At 33.9% G+C, this 11,977-nt stretch overlaps 1 protein-coding gene across 1 annotated transcript; it reads left to right on the plus strand.

Moving 5' to 3' along the window:
* The first annotated feature begins 9,779 nt into the window (after nt 1-9,779).
* LOC112634230 (olfactory receptor 6C3) lies at nt 9,780-10,760 on the plus strand. The gene has a single exon (XM_025401435.1). It carries the CDS (start codon nt 9,780-9,782, stop codon nt 10,758-10,760), a length of 981 nt encoding a protein of 326 aa, XP_025257220.1.
* Nucleotides 10,761-11,977: the final 1,217 nt, after the last annotated feature.

Consider the following 11,977-nt stretch of genomic DNA (forward strand, 5'->3'; position numbering starts at 1 on the left):
TTTGCAATCTTCTGCATCATTTTCTTTTTCCTAAAAGTTTGCAAGCATATTTATTTAATATATTTCTCATTCGACTGAAAATAATTTTATTGTGTCTTCCTGACATCCCCTCCTTTGAACAATTTTTTAAAATTACAAGATTCAAAAATATTTTGAAAACTAAAATTATTCTTGAGTTTTCTTCAAGAAATAAAATTATACCTAGATACATTGGAATGGCTTTATAAATATCAATCTGATATTCTACTTGTTATACACAGAACATACAGTTTTATAATTTTAATTTATTCTTATAGAAATTCCCTTCACTATGCTACTGGTGTTCTAGGAAATATGTAAAAGATATGATATAATTTTTTAAAAATGTAAGTTAATTCATTTGAAAAGCAAAAAAACTTTCATTACTCATTTTAATTTGGTATGTTTGTGAAATTAATCTATTAATAAAGAAAAGAAGCCTAGACCATTATCAATATATACTTTTTTGTTATAAGTGCTAAGTGGATCTCCATATTTGTGAATCCCATAATATTCTCTCTATAGAATGACAGATGATGAATAGACACATACACAAATACATATACAGATTTCATCCAACATAGAAATATAGTTATTTATATAACTATATATAATATATAACTAAGATATGTTAAGTTTCTGTGAGTGGAAAATAAGCTTCTTTCTATCATTACCTAAAAGTAATATGTAAATCTTCTTAAATTTTAGACTAGTTTAAAACAGGATATGTATTCAAACTATTTTGTACCTGAACAAAATTATGTAAGGTTTAGTTTTATACAAAATAAAAGCTTCACAACGAAGCAAAAGTTTTTTAGTATATCTAAAATTATGATTTTCATCTGTTAAAATTTTGCTTCCTTGTACTTAACATCTTAATAAATGTCTAAAGTATGCAAGCAAGATGAGTGTGTGTGTGTGCCCATGATTTCAAAAGCTGAAATAAGAAGTAATGATACTAAAATACTGTAAATTTTATTGACCACATTTTTAAGTAATAGAAAACAAATTATAATTTTAATCAGTGATACAAATTTTTTAAAGATTTTTGTGCAATATATTCAACTGGGAGACTAAGAACAAGGTTTGCTGAGGAAAAACTGTCAAAGAAAACTGAAATGAATTCAAAATGTTAAACAGAAGATAGAAATGGTTTCTTAATTTTATTACTTCCTATTAGAAATAACATTTTCATGTTAAACAAGAAAAATGATAGAAAGCCTGTGGTCTCTATGCCCTCTGAGCATATATTTTCTCATGTGTAAACCAGTCATAACATCTTAAGTTAAGTTACTATAAGAATGGAAATCAATCTGTAAAGCATGTAACATAATGAGCTATCAATACATTAGTAACAACTATTTCTATTGTTATCTTTACATATAGTACATCTACAATTATGTTCAGATTTAAATTTTAAAAAATTTTATTTCTTTAGGATTTCAAGTCAATAATAGCTGACAGAACTAACAGATGCATTTATAAAAATTAAAACTAAATGACATTATCATCAACGTTTGAAAAGATGCATAAACTAAATTCAGTAACAGATGAGGAGGAGAAAGTTTTACTTGGGTTACCTATGGAAACCTGATAAAGATGATTGTATGTTTATAAAATATTGAGAAATTCATTATAGAGTAACATGATTGACATGAAAAATAATTACAGAATTTTGGAATTTTTGAAAGAGAGAGGTGAGAGAGTCATTGGAATACTGATATTGGTGCACACTATATTGTTACTGAGAAACAGAATATGTACATGTACTTAGCCAGAAGCAAATTATAGAATTGCTTGAAGACCAGTCTGAAATATTTGTATTCTTTATGGTAATTGATTTAGAATTATTTTAGACTCTTTAGAAAGTAATCAATATGATTACCAGGAATAAGTGCTTAGATTCTAAAGAATAATAACTCAACCATTGTGTTCTTTCCATGCAGATAGGTGATCCTACATTTGCAACACATAATCACACTGTTAGATTCTCATTGCTATAAACTTTGCTTGTCTATAATAGAGAGATTAGCATTCATTTGTCAGGCACTTTTTGAAGAGAGAGACACAAATATATATATATAACTCATGTAACTAGAGTTCATTCACAGTATTATACAAGAAATCTAAAAGATAACTATCATCAAGGCCCTGGATGATAATGCAGCCAGACTTCCATCAGAGACAACATTAAAATACCCACCAAAAGAAGCCTTTTTAGGCCAGGCGTGGTGGCTCAATATATATCTTTTAAGACCTGAGATTCCTGAAATCCCCATCTCTCTTACCAACCAGACAGTCTGCAACAGTAGGGCTGCATTTTTCATTTCCAATGTCTTTAAGAATTGGATAAATGTCTTTAAGAATTTGAATAAACTATAGTATAGCTGTACACTGCAGCTATAAAAGGGATGAGAGATATACACTATTGTAGCATGGTCCTCAGGGCATATATTGATTAAATAAAATAGGGAAAATATTTGTATGTTTTACTAAGAAGGGAGAATGTTAATGTGTAAATTATTTATGACTGAAGGTAACAAATGAGGTCATATGTAGTGGCTCACGACTGTAACCCCAGCAGTAGGGGAGGCCAAGGCAGATAGATCACCTGAAGTCAGGAGTTCAAGACCAGCCTGGCCAACGTGGTGAAACCCAGTCTCTACTAAAAATACAAAAATTAGGTGGGTGGGGTGGTATGCACCTGTAATCCCAGCTACTTGGGAGGCTGAGGCAGGAGAATCACTTGAACCCATGAGGCAGATGTTGCAGTGAGCCAAGATCATGCCACTGCACTCCAGCCTAGGTAATACAGCAAGACTCCATCTCAAAAGAAAAAAAAAAGAACAAATGAGCCATAAGCCATAATATTTTTTAAAACTGCCTATAGAGAAGGAAGTAAAGAGGTTGGAAGAATCAATGTTTAAATATAGACTTTTTGAAATGTAATTAGGTTTGATTATTAAACTTTGGGCAAATATTAGTATTTAATAATTACAAATACATTAATTTTAAAAAACTCTGAAAAATAAAACTCAAGTGAATTAAATATAACAAACTGTGTATTAAGTTGGTGAAGTAACCACCTGAACAGAATTATTCCAGCTGGTTTTCAGTATATCAATTGGTCTGTACCTCCACGTGGGGTTTAATCTAAGGGCACAAAGAGAAGAGCTAAAAATAAATCTGAAACTGTTCTCAGGAATGACATTGTGGGTGACAATGGCATCATTATTATTCTAATACTGTTGTATGTGCAATATGAGGAACAGAAACAAATGAAAATTAATGTGATAGCCAGGGTACTCAATATGAGAGAAAGAAGACACAAATGGATCAAAGATAGAAAGGATTATGTAAAAGTCGTGTAGTCCTAAAGTTGAAAAATATTAACATGTTTTAGTGATACAAGACATAGAAAGAAATTATTTAGGTAGTGAAGGTAAGAGAGTCCTTGGCAAAGTTTCCCTTTTAATAAAAAGTAGCCCCCAAGTCATTTCTTTTATCACAAAGAGCAGCCTGAAAAATCAAGCTGTAGACATAGAAAAGCAGGCTAGATGCTTGCATGGGTCAATGCCAGCAGTTGTGCCAATAGGAAAAGGCTATCTGGGGGTCAGGCATATTCAACATGACCACCCCATCTTCCCTTTTGTTTGTCAACCACATGTACAGTAAAGAAGTAGGCAACATGGCACTGGCCAGGTAGAGAACTCATCTGCATAATAAAAGATTAGGGTGGGGCAGCCATCTTCTTTGTGGGCTATGCAAATGACATAGCTGGTCTGACCAATCTCTCGTCCTCTATGTAAATCAGACACTACCTCCTCAGGCTCATCTATAAAATCCTGTGCATTTCACCATGGTGCCAGAAGACCCGCTTAGAAGCCCCTCTTTCTGCAGGAGAGGGAGCTTTTCTCTTTCACCTATAAAACCTCTGCTCTTAACCTCACCCCTTGTGTGTTCACATCCTTGATTTCCTTGATATGAGGCAACGAACCTTGGATATTACCCTGACAAATAATCTTGTTTCATTAGTATGCTCTTCTAAAGATTTTTTCAACAAGCTATTGTCCAAAAAATATTATATGTTTAAAAAAATATGTTTGCTTGTCCTTTCCACTGAAAATAAATAGAAGAGATTATTGACTTCATGACAATTATTATAACTAGTGCTCAGATTCTTATCTTGATTTAATATTTTCCAATCAATGCAAAGAGGACTTTTTGGAGAAATGGTTGATTCCAGATGTAATACAGGAAAGTGTAACATGAGGCTGGAAAAACATACTACTTAAGAAGGAAGCTATCTAATACTAAAAGTATAATGTCCATGAGAGTCAGAAGACAAGTTGAAGACTTTCTCCCTAGATAAATCACTCCAAAGAGGTAGAGATGTTCATTTAAATCTTCCTTGAAATGCATATGTCAAACACTAACATGACCAAAAGATGATTTCAAAATTGTGAATCTATGTGTTTATAATGATACCAACAAAAAGATACTGGTGAATCAACTTGGAATACTGAATGAAGAACAAAGTAAGCATTCATCTGAGATTTTCTATATGAATTGTAACAATGTATAAGGAAATGGTAAATGTTAGGTTGAGAATATAATCATTTTGTAGCACATAGTGAACAAATGAATCCAGCCATTGATCACCAATGAAACCACCATGGCAGGATTGTAACTGAGACAGTGAAGGAGATCCAACCTAGCCAATTCCATCTTGCTTCTAACCTCCAGGCTGTCCTTGTTCATTCTGGGCAGCTGAACTGACTTTAGGAGGAACTTAGTTTTCCAGGGCAGGCCTTCGTCTTGCCTGGGGACCAGACTGCCTTTGTAGTACTAACAAATTAGCCACAAGATTAGATATTATGGTTTAGGAGTCATGCAGCTGGAGGCTAAAGGATTCTGACCCTCCCTAAACTACTCCTGAGATAGAACTTGAGATATTTTACAGACCCTGCACTTGACAGATCAGTGGCACTACCCAAATGGATAAACTGGCTCATCTGATCTTGTAGCCCCCACAAAGGAACTGTCTTGGTACAAGAAAACAGCTTCAACTCCCTATGATTTCATCTAGGTCCTGACCAATCAGCACTCCCAGCTCACTAGCTTTTCCCCACCCACCGAGTTGTCTTTAAAAACTCTGATTCCCACACCTTGGGAGGCCAAGGCAGGCAGATCACCTAAGGCCAGGAGTTTGAGACTTGCCTGGCCAACATGGTGAGACCCAGTCTCTACAACAAATGCAAAAGTTAGCCAGGCATGGTAGTGCATGCCTGTAGTCCCAGCTACTTAGGAGGCTGAGGCAGTAGAATCACTTGAACCTGGGAGGCCAGAGTTGCAGTGAGCTGAGATTGTGCCAATGCACTCCAGCCTAGGTGACAGAGTGAGACTCTGTCTCAAGCAACAACAGCAACAACTATTGTGGGGTCTGGCCAGCAGCCCACAATGCAACAGGGCTCTCTGTTTGTTCCCAGGCAGATCAGCAGGTCAAGAAATAATAGACATACACAAAATAGTAAAAGCTGGGTCCAGGGGATCACTGCCTTCTGGTCCCATGATCACACCAATGCACTGGATATGCCAGCATTTATTATTAAGTTTAGTGAGGGCGGGGGTAGCTTAGTGAGGGATTAATGTTGTTTGTTTGTTTTTTTTGTTTTTTTTTTTTGGGGGGGGACAGAGTCTCGCTCTGTCACCCAGGCTGGAGTGCAGTGGCCAGATCTCAGCTCACTGCAAGCTCCACCTCCCGGGTTCACGCCATTCTCCTGCCTCAGCCTCCCGGGTAGCTGGGACTACAGGCGCCTGCCACCTCGCCCGGCTAGTTTTTTGTATATTTTTTTTTTAGTAGAGACAGGGTTTCACCGTGTTAGCCAGGATGGTCTCGATCTCCTGACCTCGTGATCCGCCCGTCTCGGCCTCCCAAAGTGCTGGGATTACAGGCTTGAGCCACCACGCCCGGCCCAATGTTGTTTGATTATGAGGTAAAATGGTCACGTGGGGATGAAGTAATTCCTTAACATGACATCTGTATGCAGAAGTACAGTATACAAAGATAAGAATTTACAGTATAGTATGTGCATCAGTAATTTCTAACAGAGCCTTAAAAGAGAAACATGGTCTTTCCATAACCTATGACTAGCAAAACATTAATCAGTAGTAACAGTTGCAGCAAGATATTCATCAGCAGTAACAGTTGCAGCAAAAGCTGGTTACAAACAATCCACAGAAACAGGATGTGAAGCTAGACAACTGGTTAGAACAGAAATTCTCAGAAGGGAGTATGCCTTAACCCTAAAGAGGCCTAGAAGAGCCATGGCAAGATGAGGGTGTTTATAGCCTTATCTTATCCATATGAACAGGTGCCTTCATGCATCCATTTATAGGCTCTCCACAAGGGTTGCATTTCATTCCCAGAGCTATGAACATCTGCTTTTCTGGGATAGGAATCTTGGTGATGTGAAACCTCCCTGACTGCACGTCTGTTCATAGGCTCTCTGCAGGGGGAAGCACATCACACACTGTTGGCTCATTCTGGCAGTCCAACCTGGCATTGTCTTTACACAATCCTGCATGCAACTTTGTATTTACAATAATCAGGAGCATTTCATCTTTTATTCCATAGCAATAGTTTCAGGGGGTCTCCCTACAAACAACAGCAACAACAAAAAAACACCTCTGATCCCCGATCCCAGAATCCTCAGGGAGACTGATTTGAGTAATAATAAGACTTGGGTCTCCTGCACTGCCAGCTATGCATGAATTACAGGATTCATTCTTTCTCTATTGCAGTTCTCCTGTCTTGATAAATCGGCTCTGTCTAGGCAGCAGGCAAGGTGAACTCATTGGGCTGTTACACCAATAGCTGCTAATTATTTTTTTAATCAATTAAACATGTATCTCTGTTGAAAGTATAAAATTCTTTTTTGAATTAGTTTTGAAAGGAAAAAAATGCCTAAGCCTAAACCTCAATTAAGCCTTTACACCTAAATAGCAACAACAGGATATCAATAGGACAAGGATGCAATCAAGCGAGGCATTAATGCACTTTTCCGTCTGTGAATAATGATAGAATTTCCTGCTTATTAATTGAGCTGTTATAATAAAAACATAACATCATTTTTATAATGGTCACAAAAGTGATCAACAAAACAAGTGATTAAGGGTAACACTCCCTATGATATGGAAACATATCTGCCAAAATGTTCCTTTACTAAATGCTCCTTTATAACAGTGAAATACATCTTAAGTATATATATTTTTGATTTCTAAATTATACCCCAATAAAGCTGGAAAAGAAAAACTAAAACATTATTTGATTACTTAAATTTATTATTGTATTTTTATACATTAAATACACATTTCATAATTTTATTAAAACATATAATGCCTATTTTGTGTTAAATAATCTGTATTATATAATATGCATTATTTGTTTAAATACATTAAATGTTAAATAAATGGTTTATCTGATTATACATTTTTTTGCCAAAATACTTGGGAAACATAAAAAGAACACTAAGGAGAATAATTAGTTATAACTCACAAACCAGAATTTCACATAAATAAAAGCACATTTTATGGGTTTTTTATTAGAATGTTGAAGGGATAACAGATGTAAAGGCCAAGATAAACAATAAGATGGACAAATTGACGCTGCTATTAAATATTGCAATTTATAATGATAATTGAATTAGTTAACCTGATAGCATTTTTTAACAACTTGTGAGCACAATACTTGCATTATGATAGTTATTCTTTACTTAGCATTGTGAAATAACCTTTTGCTTCTTGATGCCTTAACACTTAACAAAGCCTTAGGATAAAAAACAAAAATGGGATATGTAGAAAACTTTTCTAATCTCAAAAAGATGATTAAATATCAATTAGATTGTGCTCTAGTTTTGTAAGAAAATGGATGTCATAGCTATTTTTATTACTCATGAAATATTAAGTATGCATAAAATATTAATTGCAATTAATGGAAGTAAGTATTTCACAGAAGACAATATTTGAGGTCCTCTGTGGGCTAAAAGATGAACTTAACTGCTCTCAAAGGAGATCGACTACAGATAAGAGTTAGGAGGCTAAAGGCGGCTTCCCGAAATAATACAGCAGAGGTGTGGCCTGGACTTTGCTTTGTTCCCAGATCAAATCTTTTGAGGTCAAAACAAAGAAACTTGAAATGATTTAGATATAAGTATGACCAGAGGGAAGCCAGATACCAGAATCTAACTCATAATATCCAATGTGTCACATATTTATCTGTTTTCTCTTTAAATGTTTTTTTCTTTTTTGACTTCTGGCTCAACATTATTGAAGAGGAATAAATTTTTTTAACTTCTAGTTCAACATTATTGAAAAGGAATATAATGTATTTCCACGTCTTCCAAAAGTTTCTGGCATTCCATTTTTATTTCCTGAAGTATTTCCCTTAAACCATTATAAAATAGAGAAAAACATAAAATAAAATTTGGTAAGTGTGAACTTTAGTAGTGTCCAGAAGAGAAGCAATAATTTTACATTCTATCCATCATAGCAGAAATTTGACAATCTAAAATATGGAGGTGACAACTATTAGGATTTTAGCAGACCACGTCTATAGAACACCAGCAGTGCTTGAATAGCTGGAAATTAACTGACTAGTTTCGAATGAATGTGAGAGGGTTTCCTATACAATTCTGGATATCTTTATGAATGAATGGTTGCTTAAGCATGAATGGTCTTATGTGGGACAAAATTTACTAGGAAATAAAACTTTTTTCCATAAAGCTCTGAAAGGAAGATGTTCAAATGGAAGATGCACTAAGTTATAATCCAAGTGAGAGAGCTGCTGAGATCTAAGGCAAGTAGTTACTTTTCCAATTTATGCTTCAGAGCAAAATGAAAAATAGATAAATACCACATGTTCCCTTAAGCTCAAAATTAAAAATGTCTGTATGTATAATATATACACACATTTCTTGTGAGTCATAGAAGACATCAAACATTAAAGATTTTGATGGAATTATAAGACAAACCAATAAATAAGTGAACCTGTTCCCTATTTGTTAAGTAAAATAATTACATTATTTACTCTATCTTATAGTAAATATAAATCATATAGAGGATGTTCTAGTATCTTGACAATTAGATCAAAATGTTAATATTAAAAATAAAATGAATAAATAAAATAACATTGTTAAAATAAAAATATATGTTTTATTTGCTAAAAATCTTTAATTTGTTTCTCATATCATAAAAAGAATAATGGGTTATTAACAATCTTGTAATTTTCACTTTTATCTTTTGATGGAATTAAGAGCACCCATTTTGTATTTAGGTGGTAATATCCTTTAATGTATACATCATGGAAAAAAAGAAAAATGTATGTTTCTTGTGATTGTTTCAACAAAAATATAATGATATTTTGCATTAATGGGACTCAAAGCAGGAATTATACATTTTATTAGCTGTTTCTCAGTGATGCAGCTTATTGTATGAAAATATCCTAACTTCTGCTAGATTTAAAGTAAGAGAACCAGTAAATAGGCTGGACATAGAAAAAAAATTAAAACATAATGCAAAAAAGATAGTCAAAATAAAACTGTCATAGACTGTAGAAGATTTTTAGAATTGTATTAATGATGATTATATGGATCATGATGCATTATATCTCTTATCTATTTTTCCTTAATTGTCATTCTACCAAAATATCTTTAAAAGAACAAAAAGGAGAGTAGAGGAGGGAGAGAGAGAAAGGAAGCGACATGAACCACACAATGGTCACAGAATTTGTCCTCCTGGGCCTTTCTGATGATCCTGACCTTCAGATTGTGATTTTTCTCTTTTTATTTATCACGTATATGTTAAGTGTTACTGGAAACCTGACTATCATCACCCTGACCTTTGTGGACTCCCATCTGCAGACACCTATGTATTTCTTCCTCCGGAACTTCTCTTTCTTAGAAATCTCATTTACAACTGTATGCATCCCCAGATTTCTGGGGGCAATTATCACCAGGAATAAGACTATTTCCTATAACAACTGTGCAGCCCAACTCTTTTTCTTTATATTCATGGGGGTGACGGAATTTTACATATTAACTGCCATGTCCTATGACCGCTATGTTGCCATCTGCAAGCCCCTTCATTACACAACCATCATGAACAGGAATCTCTGCACCCTACTTGTGTTGTGTGCCTGGCTAAGTGGGTTTCTGACCATTTTCCCACCCCTTATGCTTCTCCTCCAGCTGGATTACTGTGCTTCCAACGTCATTGATCACTTTGCATGTGACTATTTTCCCCTCTTACAACTATCTTGTTCAGATACATGGCTCCTAGAAGTAATTGGTTTTTACTTTGCTTTGGTTACTTTGCTGTTCACTTTGGCATTAGTGATTTTATCTTACATGTACATTATCAGGACCATTTTAAGAATCCCATCTGCCAGTCAAAGAAAAAAGGCTTTCTCCACTTGTTCCTCTCACATGATTGTCATTTCCATTTCTTATGGAAGCTGTATATTCATGTATGCTAATCCATCTGCAAAAGAAAAGGCATCATTGACAAAAGGAGTAGCTGTTCTCAATACATCCATTGCCCCCATGCTGAACCCTTTCATTTACACTTTGAGAAACCAGCAAGTAAAACAAGCCTTCAAAAGTGTGGTCCATGAAGTTGTGTATTATGCAAAAAAAATGAATTTTTGGTCAAAGAGCCCTATAAAAAGCCAAGAAAAATTTTGAAATTTCTCAATATCTCTGTAAGTATCCTTGCTCTCCTAGTTTCTTTATATGCTGCATTAGAGTTAATTGCATAATTTCCCTGTCCATTTCTTCCACTTCTATACAAGTTTCTCCACTGCATTGTTTAATGACTTACTGGAAAAAAAAGTAAAATTTATTTTCCTTACAAAATTGTCTGGAAATTATATATATTTATTTAAAACTCAGCTTGTGTATGATTTTATAGTAAAATAATTTTACTATAGTAATTTTAATTCTGTATGTCACTTCCTTAAAGGCACATATGTCCTCATGTCGTACTTCAAATGTAGTTTCAAACTTTAATTTCTTCTGTATTTTCAACATAAATATTGATAATGTCATAACACTTTCAGACTCTACTTGTTCTCTATCATGTTCACTAAATTCAGTGCCTGGAGGTACTATGCTCTGTTGCATTGTACTTTAAATGTAGAGATTTATTTGATGAAATTTAGTGCATGCCACTTTTGTTTTCTTTGTAAATTAAGTTCCTTATTTAAAATACAAGAATAAATTTTAAAAGCACCATAATTTTTTATTTATACAAATATCAATTCAATTATTAATTATTAGGCTTGAGGTATAAGTCACTGATAAATTGTTGGACTATAGGAGAATTCCATCTTCAAATGTTCATTTTACTTCCATGTTCTCCCAAATGATGTTGGTAAAAAACTTTAGGTCTAGCATACTTCATTTACAAATTTGTATACTGCTGTAACTTACAAAGTAAAATGTAAAAAAAAAAGATTTCAAATAATTGTAAAAAAATTAAAACTTTAATTGTATAGATTTTAACATATTTCAAATAATTTTGAGTCTTTTATGTCTCGACTATTTGCTGGTAAGATCTGGAAACCAAAGTCTTCCAAGACGAGCAATTAACATGGAGACATCTCTGAGGAACTTAATCTTTAGGAATCTGTGATACTTTAAAAGTTAACCTATGCCTATATTTGAAATAATTTTAAATACCTTTCACATGTGCCTTTTGTTGTTTGTTCACTTATTTATTTATAAATGTATCTACTAAAGAAACCATTCAGTGATTAAAAAGATTTGTTCTTGCTCTCACACAGATCTAGTAAGAGAGAAAAACATAAACAAATGAATGATCACAATGCAATTTCATATGTTGTACCTCTATGAAGAATATATTGTATAGATATGTACATATGTTGAGATCTAAATGATAA

Source organism: Theropithecus gelada, chromosome 11 (genome assembly GCF_003255815.1).
Source record: "Theropithecus gelada isolate Dixy chromosome 11, Tgel_1.0, whole genome shotgun sequence".
Lineage (NCBI taxonomy): Eukaryota > Metazoa > Chordata > Mammalia > Primates > Cercopithecidae > Theropithecus > Theropithecus gelada.